General features: G+C 53.7%; 1 protein-coding gene across 1 annotated transcript; it reads left to right on the forward strand.

Moving 5' to 3' along the window:
• The first annotated feature begins 11,417 nt into the window (after window positions 1-11,417).
• Window positions 11,418-16,370, forward strand: TLCD3B (TLC domain containing 3B). Its single transcript, XM_026516362.3, has 5 exons — window positions 11,418-11,542; window positions 12,417-12,500; window positions 15,098-15,332; window positions 15,773-15,868; window positions 16,083-16,370. Exons 1-5 carry the CDS (start codon window positions 11,418-11,420, stop codon window positions 16,368-16,370), a joined length of 828 nt encoding a protein of 275 aa, XP_026372147.1.
• Window positions 16,371-17,115: the final 745 nt, after the last annotated feature.

A 17,115-nucleotide genomic window follows, 5' to 3' on the forward strand; every position in this document is an offset into this window, starting at 1 on the left:
CTCCCACCACCTTGCATCTTGTCCTTTTTCTATTTTAAAACCTCCAAAGGGCAAAGTCCAAATGCTTCGCTGTCAACCTCATCCAGTCTGGGCCCCTCCTATCTTCCCTTTGCTCATCAACAGCAAATCTCATCTAGGCTCTGGGCTTCCGGCAGAGAAAAAGGCAGACAAATTTCCTGCCCTCCTGGGACACACGTTGCACTGGGGGACCAGGGTCAGATAATCTGTAAAGAAAAAAGTAAGACTGTTCTGTGTTCCATCATTCTTCCAGTCTTCCCCCATAGGATCTGTTCATGGTTCCTGAGCCAGTGCAAGGGGTTCCACAGCTCCACACATTTGCAGATACTGTTCCCTCTGCCTAGAACACCCTTCCTGTTTCCCCCGGAAGAACTCTCTCATCCTTCAAGCCTCTGCTCAATTTTGTCTCAGGGAGGTCTCCCTGCCAACCTCAGGCAGAGGGGGCTGCTTTGGGCATCTTATTCGCATGCTTATTCCAGCAGTGATGACAAGGTGTTTGAATTCTCCCCTTTGGTGCCTGGCTCCCTGGTTAGACGGTTAGACGGCAAGTGCCTGGGTCTGATTCATCCCCATAGCCCAAGCCCTGGCAGTTGGTGTGGTCCCGGGGGCCTCTAGCGAGTACTCACTGATTCTATGAACGAATCAAATCCAGCCATCCACCAATAAAGGGTTGTTATCGAGATGCCCTTGTCCCGTGGCTCACAAGCCACTCGGACCTCCCACTTGCATTCCTGCCCTTTGGGGTTCTACACATACATGATTGGACTACGTACACTCACGTAAGCACAACGGGGCCTCAGACTTCATCCACGATTAGTGCATCCGGGTATGTTCCCCTGAAAGCAGTGATGTAGGAAAGAACGTTAGGGTTCTAAGCCAACGGCCAAGAAAGAATTCTTGAGACATCTTTGGTGCAAAAAGGTGATTTTATTAAAGCACGGGCATAGGACTCGCGGGTAGAAAGAACTGCCATGGGGTCATGCAGAGTGGCCCATTATATACTTTCAAGTTGGGAGGGGGTTAGGGATAGGGGAAGTTTCTAAGGAATTTTGGAAGCAAGGTTTCCAGGACCTTGGGGGGGCTAGCTATTGTTGGGGAAAGGTCATTTATTACTGTCTAATAAAACTTCAGTCTTGAGACCCTTCAGATGTATATTGGTGGGCCATATGCTTGGGGGATGATTGCCAACACGTATCTTGGGGGGTTTAGAGATAAAGGAAGTTTCCAAAAGAATTTTTATACATTAAAGTAAACTTACAAGACCCTGGGAGGTAAGGGGTGGGGTGGGCTAGGATTGTCTTTTGCCCTCAGCAAATGTCAACATTGAGGAAGTTGAGTCCCTAGAGGAATGTCACTCTGCCTGTTTCAAGGACTTGTCAGTGGGCTGTAGGTGGTAAGGAAATGAAATAATTATTCTTCGGCCTTTGTTTCCCACATCAGCAGTACCACCATATACCTACTTCTGTCTATGTCCTCCACCCCCGTGTACTTCGCCTCCACCACCGCCCCTGGGGATTTCTGGCACCATGAGGCAACCCCAGAAATCGCCAGGGTTTGTGTCCCTGGTCCCAAATCTCCTTCTCACCTTCAACCACACGGACAGAGTCCCACCCTCCTCCTCTCCCACCCCCCCCACCCTCCCAGAGGGAGCTTCAGACCCAGGAGACAGGAGGCTGGCTGTCCCCAATATCACCATTGCTGATTCTAAGGCAGAGTCAGATTGCCTTCTTGGGGCTGTCTTCTTGTCTAACCCATCTTCTTTGCAGAATCCCGAGGCCCGAGATGAGGCCAGTTCCCACCCCTGCCCTGGGAAAGGCCTCAGGCGACACAGACTCCCTCGCTCTGTTCTGTTCCTGCCAACAGGGAGACGTCAGCCTTGGCAAGGCCTCTGGACACGTCCATGGCCTGCAGTGGACAGATTCACTGATGGTATTCTGTTCCTACCATGGGCTCATACATTATGCAGGATGGTGGACAGTGCACCGGGCCTGCTCTCTGCAAGACAAATCAATGGGACGGGCGATGTATGCACCCACTTTGCCAAGGCCACTTCCGCCCACATCACACCATTTGTTGGAGGCAGGGAGAAACCGATTTCGTGATAGCCAAGTAACCATAAGACCTCGCTCTCCCTAAAGTTCAGAATTGGAGATGTCGGATACGATCATGTGGAGTCTTGCACTGCCCCAGGAAGGAGAGAAAAAAGATGATGTACTCTCAGTCCTCGTGGGGTGGGTGGGAGATCTGAGACCCACCGAACACCCAGAAGATGAGAGAAATTCAGCCCGGCCTGCAGTCAGGCGTGGGAACGGAACCCAGCTGCTCTGAATTTGCTCTTAGACTTTCGGCCCCTCCTAATGGACATCTGACTATATTGCCTCCCAGAGACTAAGAGGAGGTTATCAGCGTCCTGTTAGGAAAATGAAAGGCCTGTGCTCAGGTAGTTATGCCCAGGGAATAATAAGCCGAGGGAGCAGAACTAGAGCAAGCATCCATCAAGCCCTCTTCCCAGACTTCATCTTATTTAATCCTAACAGTAGACCTAAGTGGCATGAACCATCATTTCCGTCTTATTTTAATTTAATTTTTATTTATTTGATTTGATTGATTGATTTGAGAGAGAGAATGGAGAGAGAGAGAGAAAGCAGGAGTGGGGGGTAGGGGGTAGGGGCAAAGGGAGAAGGAGAAGCAGACTCCCTGCTCAGCAGGGAGCCTAACACAGGGCTCGATTCCAGAACCCTGGGATCATGACCAGAGCCAAAGGCAGATGGTTAACCGACCGAGCCACCCAGGTGCTCCCCCGCCCTGCCTTATTTACATTTTGTAGATAGAAAAGAATCCTGACCCGGTTGAAAAAGAAGGTCAGGCAATGGATTCTAGTCGTGCCACTGGGCAAGTCAGCTGACCTCACTGAGCTTGAGTCTCACTTATTGGGAAAGTGGGGTCACCTAAGATCTGAGAGGATGCGTGATGATCGGAGGAAAGGTATGTAGAGTCCCCGGCATAGAACAAGGGCTCATAAAAAAATAGGACGAGAACAACCTGGAATGCATATCACAGTGAGAATTTACAAGGGGCCACATAGGAAGCATGCTTTACACACATCTCATTCACTTATCCTAGCAGCCCAAGGGAGAGGTACGACTGCTTCCCCCCTCCCCCATCCTCCTTTTAAGAGGTGATAAATCACTTGCATGAGTTCTCCTGGCTGGTTGAGTGACAGAGCTAGGATTTGAGCCCAGGCAAGTGGAACTTTGTGTGTATACACCCGAGGCTCAGAGAGGTTCTGACACTTGACCAAGGTGTCACAGCCAATCTATGGGAGAAAAAAAGGCCTGGCCAGGCTCTTCCTTTTCTCACTCCACTCACCAGTCGTGCCCTTCAGCTTTTTCTACTGCACAGATAAAGGGTGGGACTGGACTTGCCTAGAACAGTGCCTAGCCTGGGACAGGTACAATAAAAGTACTAAATAATAAATGTTCTGGCGCGCTGGGCGGGACTCTCCCCAGAGCACGGGTAGGGGGAATTGGACCCTTCCCTGGGTATCATGCGGGAAACAGGCCACTTTTGGCTGCTTATTCTTTACTTATTCACAGCCTTCGGTGATATCACACCTGCACGCCTCCCAGGGCCGGCGCTGCGCAGCACCGAGGCAAAGGGGATGCACGAGACACCATTTGGAAACAGGAGCCTGGAGTAGCAGGAAACGGTAAACTCCAGGCCCCGGGTGAATTGTGTGGCAGGTGTGTGAGCACCGAGTGGGGGTGAGAGACTCCCTTGGGGAGCCAGGCTGGGGTGGGAAAGCGGCTGGAGTCCCTGGAGCCTGGATGGGCACCTAGGGAGTGCCCCCCATGACGCCCCTCTCTACGGGCGCGGTCCTGAGGGCTGCACCCCCCTGCCCCCCAAAACTGGCACGGTCTCCCTCTCTCCTCCGGGGAGTTCAGGCACCCCTAGGACGCCCGGACGAGGGATCACGGTGTGTGGAATGCGACCGGTCTTGGGTTTATTTTACACGCTACACCCGTCTGCAAAAAATCAGGCGCGCGCACGAAAGCTATTCTCTTTCCAGTTCCTCTTCAACACTTCTGATTATTCCAGGAGCCGGTCTCATTTTGCTGCCAGAAGCCCTTTAACACCTCTCTGTCCACACTTATCTTGCCATGTCTCATCTATAACAAAGAGAGTGCAGCCCTCCAGCTCAGAATTCCGAGCAGGTGAAAGTATCTAGCTACAAGGTTAGAACACTTTATTTTTTCCATTGTATTTATTTTTTTGTTACCTTCATTTACAGCAAGTGATACTGGTTTTCTATTTTCGATAGTGATAGTTTCCTTTTAAAGTACATGGTTAAGAATGGGTACTCTGCCAATCGGACTACTAGGTTCAAATCCCAGCTCTGCCACTTAACTGCCTGTGTGACCTTGAGCAAATCACACCACCTCTCTGTGCCTCGATTCCCTCCTCTATAAAGGGAAAGTAATAATGGTATCTCCTCCTTAGGTTATTGTGACAACCCATTAGTTAGTATATGTATAGGGCACGGATTGGTGCCTGACATCCAGTATGCGCTTTATCGATGTTTGCTATTGTTAAGTCAAATGGGGTAAAAACAAACAGACACACACAACCCCGAGGTTTAGAGAAAACCTCTTTGGACCAGTCCCACCATTTTCCATGTCAGAAAGCACAGTTTTGAAGAAGATAATTAAGTAACTGAGCTAGGATCTCTGTAGGTCTCTGGATCCCTGATCCATTTACCAGCCACTTCAATCTTCAGTAATTAATGCAACCTCTCGCTGCCTGCATCTGTGGAATGGGACTTTCGCTGGATGTGGAGGCGGTATGTGTAAAAGTGGCAGTATGGTGACTCCAGTGCATTTCGACGCGGCTAATATCGCCCCCAAGGGGACAGAAATAGGTTCTTGGTGGCAAAAAAAAAAAAAAAAAAAAAAAACAAACCAAAAAACTTTTTAGTATCCTAAGCACAGATATACAGTAGAACTGTGTTATCAAAATTTCATGATGAGTGGTGATTAGGAGACAAATTGTCTAAAAAAGGCTGCGTAGGGGAGAATCATGAAAAAAAAGAAGTTGAGTGCTGTAAACCAAATTTTTCCAACTTGAGTTGTTACCCATAGTGGGTTATGCAGTCAGTGCAAGGGGTCCTGATTAGACAGATGGTGAGGAGAGGATGGTGGGGAGAATGGCCACTCATTACGCAACTAAAGGCTTCATCTTTTTTTTTTTATTTTAAGATTGTATTTATTTATTTGACAGAGAGAGACAGCCAGCGAGAGAGGGAACACAAGCAGGGGGAGTGGCAGAGGAAGAAGCAGGCTCCCAGCAGAGGAGCCTGATGTGGGGCTTGATCCCAGAACACTGGGACCACGCCCTGAGCCCAAGGCAGACACTTAACGACTGTGCCACCCAGGCGCCCCTAAAGGCTTCATCTTTAACGGTCTTATCTTGTGCGGCGTCTGGGTGGCTCAGTCAAGCGTCTGCCTTGGGCTCAGGTCGTGATCCCAGGGTCCTGAGGTCAGGCTCCCTGCTCAGCGGGGCGTCTCCTTCTCCCTCTTCCTCTGCCCCTCCCCCCTGCTCATGCGCTCTCTCACACTCTCAAATAAATACATAAAATCTTAAAAAAAAAAATCTTACCTTGCTTTGGGTTCAACCTTTAATTTGATGTTCAGAGTCCTACCCAGAGGGGGAAAATGGAGTAACTAAACAAGCAAGAGCCATTCACAGAGATAAGCTCTGAAATTGTGACTGATGTCTACACTGTATTAAAATGATATCTTTTTTGTCTTTAACCTTGCAGTTCCTTTAGGAAAATGAGTTTATGGGTTTTCTATATCTGTTTAACATTATAGAGACCAATGCAGTCAGAAAATAGGATTTTAAAAATCCTACCTTGTTCACTTCCTGTGTAACCTCGGACAAGGTACCAAACCTCTCCGTGCCTCTGTTTTCCCATCTCTGTAAAATAGACACAATAATAAACAACCCGCAAAGCTGTTCCTCCGTTAATGAGGAAATGAGTTGATATTTTTAAGCGCTCAGATCAGTGTCTGGCCCATAGTAAATGCTCCATAAGCGGCATTTAATGACCTGGAATTATTATCATACCAGCTTCACGGATGAAGAATTGAGGTCCCCAGAGATTGGCCCACCATCATTCAGAGCCTAAATTTGTTTAGCATTTTAAAAATTAATTCCAGCTTAATTTAAATAAAGTGCACACATTTTAAGGGTACGCCTTGGGCACGCTTACCTATGTGTACACTCGTGATCAAAATAGGGGCATTCCTTAGGGCGCCTGGGTGGCACAGCGGTTAAGCGTCTGCCTTCGGCTCAGGGCGTGATCCCGGCGTTGTGGGATCGAGCCCCCACATCGGGCTCCTCCGCTATGAGCCTGCTTCTTCCTCTCCCACTCCCCCTGCTTGTGTTCCCTCTCTCACTGGCTGTCTCTATCGCTGTCGAATAAATAAATAAAATCTTAAAAAAAAATAGGGGCATTCCCAACACCTCAGAGGCTCACTGGGGTCTCCCCTCAGTCAATACCTCCCCCGCCCCAAGTTGAGCGCTATTCTGAATCTTCACCGAAGACATTCTGCCTGTTTTGAACTTCATCCAAATGGAGCCATACAGTCAGCTTCTTTTATTATCCGCAGTCTGAATTTGAAGCCCAGATGGTCCCACCCTAGAAATTGCCATCTTAACTATTATCCTATATTGTGCCGCCTTTTAAAGCCAGGACTCCTTAGGGTGTTCTTATTCTCCCCCTCCTTCCTTTTCCTGACTCCTTTTTCAGCTCTGCCCGAAACAAAGGTGTCCGTCAAGCCATCGACGAATTCTAATTGGTCAGTTCTGCATTAGAAGGCCCGGCACAGTCCCGCCCCGCCAGAGGAGGGCCCTCGGCCAGGACGCATATATAGGGCACATGTGTCAAGAGGTGGGCCAATGGGAGGAGAGCGTGTTCTAAACCGTCCACCCGTCCACCAATGGGAGCGTGGTGTTCCCGCCCTCTTCAACTGCCCGGCTGCCTCAGCCTCGTGCCCTTGCAGTTTGACACCTTTCTTGTGTCCTAGAAGAAGGGGCCCTCGAAGCTGCCTAGGAGATGCAGGATGGCGGGCCCCAACTCCTTGCACCCTCCCTGGGCCTCCTGCACCCCTCCCCTCCCTGTGGTGGATGGGAGGGGAGACTTTTCCAGACAAAAATAACATATATGTAAATATGTATGTTTTCAGGGGTTCTGTTGTTTCTTGGGTTTTTTTCTCTGTTACTGGGATAATGCCTTGGTTTTTTCTTTTTAAAAAAGTATTATTTTTCAATTTCAAATATCTTTACAATTTGAACACCCTCTGGTTTTTCTGAGTTCTGGGTGCTGATGAGAATCACCAGCCTCCCTCTGTAGCCTCCACCTTGCCCCTCAGAGGTGAGAACCTAGGAGAAGGGAGAGGGGACTGGAAGAGCTTGGGGGCGGGCAGAGAACGAGATGGGTTGGAGATCATAAGAAGGAGTAGGCACATCCTTAGGGTTGAAGGATGAAGAGAAGAAATTTTAAGGTGTGATATGGATTGGGAGGTGTGGACCAGCTCCAGGAAAATGAATGAAATGCTTGGAATGGGTTGATTTAAAAAAAAAAATTAGGATGCCCAACTGTCCTGGAGGAGGGATATTTAAAGTGCAATAAAGATCCCAAAGTGGGGCACCTGGGTGGCTCAGTCGCTTACGCACCTGCCTTGGATTGAGGTCATGATCTCCCAGTCCTGGGGTCCTGGGATTGAGCCCCACCTTGGGCTTCCTGCTCAGCGGGGAGTCTGCTTCTCTCTCTCCCTCTGCTCCACCCCCCCCCCCCCCGCCCGCTCCTGCTCTCTCTGTCCTTTTCAAATAAATAAAATCTTTAAAAAAAAAAATCCCAAAGAGATTAGGGAAGAGCAATGCCTCATGGGTTACAGATGAATGGATCCCATGGGCCGCTGAGTTATCAGGGTGAAGGGAGTCTCTGGGTCTAAGGGACGCTGTGGGTTCTCATGCTCATCTTTTCTCACCTTCTCTACCCCAGACAGGCATGACCCTGCTCTTTGTACTGGGCTGCATTTTCTTCCCACTGAGCTTCACTGCCCTCTGCTGGGGCCTGCAGAACCACCCCACCCTGCGGATGGAGAGACCCGAGGCTGTTTTGGTGGCGTCCAAGTAAGAGGACAGGGTGAGGGCGTCCTTCCTGGGCCAGGGCTGGTGGAGCTGATCTCCTGCTTTCAGGAAGAGTTAGTGGTGACAGCAGGAGCAGTGTGTGTGTGTGTGTGTGTGTGTGTGTGTGTGTGAGTGCGTGTGCCAGGGGTAGATTAAAACTCAAAAGAAACTGGCTAGGGGATCTTTTGCAAGTTATTTAACCTCTCTGAACTTCAGAGCCCCCCCCCCCCAACTTGTAAATGGGTTACTAAGAACACCCACCTTCCAGTCTTCATGGAGACCTTGTGCGAGGATAGGTGAATTCATGTCTGTGAAATAGGGGTGGCCAACTCCTGCAAGGAACAAGGCTGTAGGCTCTGTGGGGATGACTGGTGAGCTGGAGGACTCAACATTCAGCCCACTGAATGAAGCAGCAGCTGCTTGGCTCCCACCAAACATTATGGAGCTAGAATATGGGCTCCATGTTGTCTGACTTTCTCGTTCTTTCTCAAAAGAAGTTGAGCTTCGATGTGAAATCACCTAATTTGCAAACACTGACAAATAAGTTAGAATTTAAGAAAATACTATCCCGGCAACACCAGACTGGCTAAGCAAAGCATGTTTGTGGGCCAGATCGGGCCCTTCCGCTGCCAATTTATGACCTGTTTGACACAGCTTAATACACGTGTGAACTATCATGGAAACTTAGGTAGGAGAGGGAGCAGACAGAAGGCAGAATTTACTTGGGTGTCTGGGTGAATTCCTGGAGGACAGAAAAGTGTCTCTGCCGGCTGTAGTTCAGGTCATCCAGAGAGAAGCCACGACTTGACCAGGTTTGTAGTCCTCAATCAAGTAGTTATGGTGCCCTACCATTGCCCACCCACCCCCAACTCAGCTTTGCTCTTTGGCTTTGGAGCTATCCAGTTTTGCCAGTTCTCATAGCTGTGTTATCTTGGGCAAGTTTTTTGTCTTTTTTTTTTTTCCCTTCAATCTCTGAACCCGTTTCTTGTCTATAAAACAGATATTACCATCTGGGAAGATTAAATAAGAACATAAACCACATTGCCTCATGGTCAGCACATAGTAAACATACACAAGTTGGGTCCTTTTCCCCCTTAGAGGAAGCCCTGAGGTCAAGAAGCTAGATCCACTATTGCCCCTAAATTGTCCCTAACTCCTTCTGCCAAAGGCCAGAGACCTCTCAGTCTATTCCTTCCGCTGACACTAGAGGGCAGCACAAAATTGCATATCCAGCCCTCAGCCTCTCTTTTGGGGAGGAAATGGAATGGTCTTTGGACAGGCAAAGACAAATTGTGGGGCTGCTTATTGAGGTGTACCTTAGGGTAGGCCTGGAAACCAGAGTACGATTTGGGTACAAGGCCCCAGGTCATGCAGAAGTCCGTAGGACGGTGGAGTTCAGGACAGGAAGGCCAAATTCCAGGAAGCAGCACGAAAGGGTGAGAAGCAGCTCAGAGGCCAGCGGGGTTCCAGCTGGGCTTCGGACATGCAGCGTGACCCTGGCCAAGTCACTGTGCCTCGGTTTCCTTGTGGTTGAATGAGGGGTTTGAACCACCTAATCCCTGGGGTCCTTTCCCACTGGGAAACTGCTGTTCTGTGAAGTCCCCAAGGAAGGGGAGTCAGGAAGATAAGAAACCTGAAGAAAAAGCGAGTGACCAGTGCTTAGGGGAGGCCAGGAGAGGCCAGGCAGCCTGAGGGACAGGGGCAAGAGCATCGTCCCATTCCAGGTGGGTTTTCAGAGAGGCAGGGTTTCCTCACCCTCTTCAAACCCTGTAGTCACTCTAATACCCAGCATGGGAGGGCTCCGGCCTCTTCTAAATATGTCACCTTGGGGAGGGCCACCGTAGGCTTCAGGACCATTTCTTGACTTGCAAGAACGGGACAAGTGCTGTTACCTCAGGGCTATTACAATTGTTAGACAAGATCACCGGACAGCCTTGCAGTGAAGATGGGCTCTAGGGGCACCTCACTTCTCCCTATAGTTTTCCCCCTTCCCATTGGAGTGAAGGATGTGGGGGGGTCTCTGAGCCGGAAGGAGGCTGTCTGGAGGTGTTTTTATTCTCATCCAGTGCTTAAACTCATCCTTCAGAGACAGCAAGACGCACCACTTTGTCTCACTCCCTCCTCCAAGGAATCCTTTTCCTCTCTGCTGGAGTGGCACCCCTAAACTGGGACCCCAGCAGGCCACTTGGGAGGCACTGGCAGAGAAGAAATGGCAGGCATTTGCCATGTGCTGGTGGGAAACAGGGTCAAGCCCCCATCTGGGGGCTCAGAGCCCCCTCCCAGCTGGCCAGGGTGCCCAGGGCCACCTTCCTCCCCAAGAGGAGAGCCGACCCTCCACTGGTCCATGTCCCCAGCAGCCCCCTATGCCGCAGCTGCTGTCTCTTTAAGGGCCTCCCCCTCCCTCTTTCTTTGCTCCCCCCCATCTCTGTCGCAGCCGCTGCTGTGGCTCAGAGCTGCATGGGGAGACGCTGCTGCAGGTCCGGTTTCTTGGTGTCTGGTCGGTGCCATCATTCCCCACCCCTCCCCCGCCCTCCCCAAGCTGGTGACTCCCCCCTCCCCCTCCCCCTCCCCACCGAGGGGGCAGGGGGCTGGGCAGGAACTCGCTATAATGCCCCGTGCAGCCTCCCGGCCGGGCGGCAAGGACCGTGGCGGCAGCGAGAGGCGGGAGAGCAGTGCTGACCGCTGACCACTTGCCCAGCCGCTCCTCTTGTCTCCTTCCCTCCCTCCCTTCTCCCTCCCTCCCTCTCTCCCTCCTTCTCAGGGCTGGCACCACAGTCCCACCCCGCCTTCTCGGGTCCTCCCAGCCTCTCCACGTAAGCCCCCCCTCCCCACCTGCCTCTTCTCTCCCTCCCCTCCCCCACCCACATCCTCCTCCTCCGGTACCCTCTCCCTCTCTGTCCTCTTATCAAGTCCTCTCCTCCTGTCTCGCTTCCAGCCCTCTGGCCAGCTTCCTCCCGCTCCCTTTCCCGGATCCTCCCTCTACCCAGTCTCTCCCCATTTCCCCAGTCTCATTTAACTCCCTTTCTCCCTTCCTCTGGGCTGACTCGCCTGCCCCATCCCATCCCCGCCCTGTCCCCTTTGTGCCCCTTTTTCTTTTTCTCTCTCCTTCCCTGGCTTGGTGTCCCTTCTCCACCTCTAACTCCCTTCAGCTCGGCCTCCCTGTCCCCTCACGGCCGCCAGCCTCCCTGCCCGAGGCCTGAGCCACCATGCTGACCCCAATGGTGGCTGGGGGGGTGGTGTTCCCCGGACTCTTCCTCCTCTCCAAGAACACGCTCCAGCGGCTGCCCCAGCTGCGCTGGGAGGAGGCTGACGCGGTCATTGTCTCAGCCAGGTAAACTGCATCCCTTCCCCTCGGCCCCTCTCCCCTTCTCAGGCATTATGGGGGTGGAAGGGACCCCAGTCCTTCCCTGGACCCTTGGCCCATTAGGGACTGGGGGTTCCTGAAGTGGTTGGTGGGCTTTACCTCCAAGCTTCCTGCCCCCTTCACTGCCTTACTCACTGTCCCAGGAGACCTCGTCCAAACCCAGCCATCTGGTCTACTAGTATCCAGACTGCTTTTCTTCCCTCTCCCCCATTCACCCTCCCACCCTCCAAAACAGGACCAGCATGTGACTAAAACATTCCTATAAGATATTAGGGAACAAGGCGAGGGGCAGAGAGCTGTGTATTAGTCAGGGCACATGTATGGGGGTACAAAAGATAGAGGAGTGAAGGTAGAACTCCGTACAAGCTGGAATGAGGGCCAGAGTTGGGGAGGGGAGCATGGGGACAGTCAAAGAGTGAGCGGGAAAGTGGCTGGGGGAATATGGGGTCACCAAGGAATGGCGTGGTGACTGGAAGGCTGAGTGCTGCGAGAACAGGCCTGGGGCACCCCCTTGCCATCCAGGGCTGTCCCTGAGCTGCCCCTCCCCAGGAAGAGACCTTGTTATCAGCATTGTCTCACCTCAAGATGACCTCCCTGGTGTCCTCCTGAGAAGAGGGCCACTCAGTGTCCACGACTGACCAAGGGAGGAGTGGGGTGTAATGAGTAGCAGCAGCGGGGGGGGGGGGGGTCCTGGAGCCTGAGGTTGGGGGTGAGCCCTGGGCAGGCTGGCCTCAGGCAGAGACAGGCAGAGAGTGGCCCGAGGCGCAGTAGCTGGACAGTAAAGAGGAGAAACCGAGGGCTGCATCCCCTTCTTCTACCTCTGCTCCCTCTTTCTCCCTAGGCTAGTGTCCTCTGTCCAAGCCGTCATGGCCTCCACCGCTGGCTACATCGTTTCCACCTCCTGCAAACACATCATAGATGACCAGTAAGTGCCTCAAGACCACCTTTGCCCAAGTTCCTGCAGCCCATGTGCGTGTGTGACTCCCGAGGACCCCAGGTCTTCTAGGGGACTCTTTCAGTGGTCCCCAAGCCCTTCACTTGGGACTGAGCAAGTTAACTGCATTAGCTGCAACTCAACACCTAGGGATAAATTTATCCATGTCCTGTCCTTAAAGGTCAGAGCCAGGGGGTAAAGGAGTGGGGATCAAAAAGGATTGTCAGCGGCTCTTAGGCTTCCTGCCCTCTCATATCGTAGTAGGTCCTGTGTGCCCTTTCCTCCCCACCTCTTCCCCCCCTTACATCCCTCAGACCCCTTTTCTAACCAGCACCCAACTGGGCTGCCTCCCTCCTCATGCCAGGCTCACCCCTCAGCTCCTCCCAGAATCCAGGTGTCCAGTCCCAGCTCCGTGCACAAGAGGGAGACAGAGGAGAGAGATGACAGAGACAAGGCCACTAATGGTTCGCCCGTGGGGGGTGGGGTGGGGGAAGGGGGAAGAGGCCAGACTTTGGCACTGTAGGCTGCTGCAGTGCCTGGTGCTTGCCAACAAAGCCCAGGCCTGAGAGGTGGGGCCGTAGGAGGAAGGAGAGGGGCCCTGTCCGTGGTGCTGACGGGCCGGCTCCAGGTGACCCGCGGGCTGCTGCAGATTGCTCATTGGGGTGCTGAAGAAGCCCCATGCTTCACTTCTGGCCCTGACCCCCTTCTCTGGCAACTGTGGGGCTGCAGGAACATTGTCTGGAGGACCCTGACCTGGCGGTGCCCCTCTTTCTCTCCAGATGAGTTCCCTTTCTGTGGAGGGAGGTACATCCCTTCCTGGAAGGGCTGCCCTGACGAGGCATTGAGCTGCGTGAGTCAAATGCCTAAAGCAGTCTGGCTCTTGCACAGTGGGTGCTTAACTCTTCTTCAGGTCCCATTTGGTAACTGGGCTTCCTCTTCCCCTCCGCCCTTCTGCTCCACCCCTGGGTCTTTCTTGCTCTCGCCTTCTCAGTCAGAGGTCACCTTTCCACTTTTATATTTCCTCTCCCCCCACCCAGGGCTGTTCTTGTCCTTTCCCCTGTAATCCTCAGGTGGGTGGGGAAGATCAGGGTTAATCCAGGGACAACAGCTGTTCCTACTTCTGAGCACCTAACTGCTGAGAGTGTGGGGACGGGTTTAACTCTTCAAGTTAAACCAAGACTGGTCCCCCCACAGGCCACATGGCTCCTGGGGTGGCTCTCCCAGCTATTCTTGCTCCAACTCCCTTTGGGCCAGTTGGACCCCTTTCCACCAGGGCTGTCCCTGCTTTCCTGCCCTGTGTGGCTAACCTGGGCTGCTGCTCCCTCACCTCTCTCCCTTTCTTCATGCTCCAGTATGAGTCTCGGGTTCTCTTTGCCCCAAATCATCCCTGCTGGAGTGGACTGCCTGTCTCCTTGCAGACCGGTCTTCCCAGGGTTTGCAGTCTGTCTCCATCTCACCTGATCCTTCGCTGGCCTCCCCCCGGGCCCTCATTCCTCCTCTCCCTTGGGCAGCTCCTCATATATGGTCTCAGCTCCTTTTCTGTGTCACTCCGGCTGACTTTGCTTTCATCCCTCCACCTAGCTGGGCCAGTTTCCTGACCTTGCACTCCCACCTTAGACCTGCCACGGGGCTATAGCATTTAAGAGAAAGTGCTCAACGGGCTGAGTCAAGAAGAAAAATGCAATATTGCATATTCAGGCACTTTTCATTTTTGTTTACTCTCAAAGTACACAGAACTTTCTCTGTTCTTGGCTCCTTTTGCTCAGCATTTTCTCCATTAACGCTTGGCTGTACCTGAAAAAAACAAGAGGTTGGGCGACATTCGGGCAGAATTTGCAGGCCTAACAGCACCACCAAGTCCCCAGTGTGGCTTGTCTGTGACACCTGTCTCGAATCTTCTAGGGACAGTGGAGCCAGACTTCCCGTGGTTGGTTATTCCTTGGCCAAATCACTTAGTCTCTCAGTTTCCTCATCTGTAAAAGGGGGGTGGGAACCATCCCCACTTTGTGTCGGGTTTTTGTGGGGAGTGAATAAGTTTATGCATGTAAAATGTTTTGGATATTAGAACAATGCCCGCGTGTCAGTGGATGTCAGCCAAGACGACCCCTCTCCGCTGCTTTTGCCTCTTCTGCTGTTATTTGTCCTAACCTCAGCTGTCTCTCAGATCTTGCCTGAGCTTGCTCTCTCACTCTGTCACTGCCCTGTGGTCTGTGGCTGTCCTTTGTGGTCTTTTCCCTACCTCCCCTCTCCCCATATTGCAGAGAGAGAGAGAGAGAGAATATGAATGAACGAATGATGAATGAAGGAACATGAAAAATGGGTGGGTTCTGAGGTCAGAGAGCCCGGGTTTGATTCACAGCACTCCTACCTGTCAGCGTTGTGACCATCCGACCTTGGGCCAGTGTCTTGCTCTCTACCCTTGGGTTCCATCACAGAACTCGAGAGTCCCGCCATCTCAGGGTTGCTGTGAATATCGCTTGCGATCTGACTCCCGGTGGCCCATCCAGCGCTGACCCGGGCACCTGGTCGCTGCTCTAGCCATCTCCTTTCCTCTCTGATCCCCGCCCCTCTCTCTCTCCGCCCAACAGACACTGGCTTTCCTCTGCCTACACGCAATTTGCAGTGCCCTACTTCATCTATGACATCTACGCCATGTTCCTCTGTCACTGGCACAAGCACCAGGTCAAGGGGCACGGAGGGGACGAAGGGGGGGCCAGAGCCCCGGGCAGCACCTGGGCCGTGGCGCGCGGCTACCTGCACAAGGAGTTCCTCATGGTGCTCCACCACGCCGTCATGGTGCTCGTATGCTTCCCGCTGTCGGTGGTGAGTTGGGGTGCTGAAAGCCAGGGCCCCCTGTCCTGCTCGCGCCAGCACTGCAGGAGCCCGGGAAGCCCTGTGGCCGGGTCCCCCAGCAGCAGGGCAGACCCAGGATGGAGAGTCCCCACAGAGGGTTTCCTGAGCCCCAGACCAGCCCCAAATAGCAACAGGGTCTGGGGTCAGCCTGGCCCGGGCTGGATCTGCCCAGCCGTGATGCCTGGGAGCCCTGGTTGCCGGTCTCTGCGCCTCAGTTTCCTCATCTGTAACTTAAGGTATAGAGTCTCCCTGGCAGGATGGTTGGGGGGATACGGTGACGTCATGCTCGCAGCTTTGCCGATGCACACAGGTGTTCAGACTTTCCAAGTTGAGCATCTGCCAAAGTGGCCCCAGAGAAGAGGGAGGGAGTCCAGGGTGAGGCCCGCCTAGTTCCTCCCTCTCCTTCGCAGGTGTGGCGTCAGGGCAAGGGAGATTTCTTTCTAGGCTGCTTGCTGATGGCTGAGGTCAGCACCCCCTTCGTCTGCCTTGGCAAGATCCTCATCCAGGTGAGAGGGTGCCTGAGGGTGTGTGAGCCTGGAGGGAGGGCGCTTTCAGGGACCTTCAGGGATTCTTGAACGGGCCAGGTCTGGGAGGGGCCCCAGGCCCGGGGTCAGGGGCGGTGGGGCCCAGGGTGCTGAGGAGGGGAAGGGTGCTGGCGTTGGGGCACCCGCTCTGCACCCCTCCCCCCTGCTCTCTGACCTCCCCCCGTCCCCCCCACAGTACAAGCAGCAGCACACTCTGCTGCACAAGGTGAACGGGGCCCTGATGCTCATCAGCTTCCTCTGCTGTCGGGTGCTGCTCTTCCCCTACCTGTACTGGGCCTACGGGCGGCACGCTGGCCTGCCGCTGCTCGCCGTGCCGCTCGCCATCCCGGCGCACGTCAACCTGGGCGCCGCGCTGCTTCTGGCCCCCCAGCTCTACTGGTTCTTCCTTATCTGCCGCGGGGCCTGCCGCCTCTTCCGGCCCCGGGGCTCCCCGCCGCCCTCTCCCTGTCAGACCCAGGACTGAGGGTGGGGCCGGGGGACCCTCCCCACCCCACCCCACCCCATACCTTGGGGATGGGGCTCTGGGGCTGCCGGGCCTGGGGGTGGGAGCCAGAGGCCTCTTGCCCTGACAGCCCCAGGACCAACAGGTGTACTGCAAAGGGGTGGGACATCTCCCCCCGGGGGCAGAGGGTCAGGGACCAGGTGAAAGGCAGGGAGGGGGAGCCTCTTCTCCCAGCAGTGCCTGAGCTGAAGATAGCAAACCCCTTCCTGCACACCCCTTCTCCCATCACCAACCCTGGGGCCCTGGGGAAGCAAAGGACAGAGGAAGGGGACATCACTTCCCATCCACTGAGGGCTAGAGGGCCGTGGGGAAACTGACTCAAGGGGACCAGGACTCAGAGAATGTGGGGGAGGCCCTGCTGCCAAGGCCATCCCAGCCAGCCCCCCTGCTGCAGACTCTTCTCAGTTCCCACACCATCTGGGAGGGAGGGGACACCTTAACCTCCCCCCGCAGGCCTTGCTTGGGGCTAGCTGCCTCCACTGCTCCTCTCTCTTGGGGAGGCCAGCCTGAGGAGTCTTATTTATTTTATTTATTTGCCCAAATCCATACTAGTCTGTGGGGGTGGGGGGAGGGAGGTGGCTGCTACCCCCAACCTTCCTAGTGCTGAGCAACCCCGGGGGCGGGTGAGGGGGCACCCCGTCCCTTCCCCACTAGGCTGCACATCTTGCCCTCGGGCCCTGGCATGTCCCTGGTGCTACAGACCTCT

This window comes from Ursus arctos, unplaced genomic scaffold (genome assembly GCF_023065955.2).
Source record: "Ursus arctos isolate Adak ecotype North America unplaced genomic scaffold, UrsArc2.0 scaffold_2, whole genome shotgun sequence".
Lineage (NCBI taxonomy): Eukaryota > Metazoa > Chordata > Mammalia > Carnivora > Ursidae > Ursus > Ursus arctos.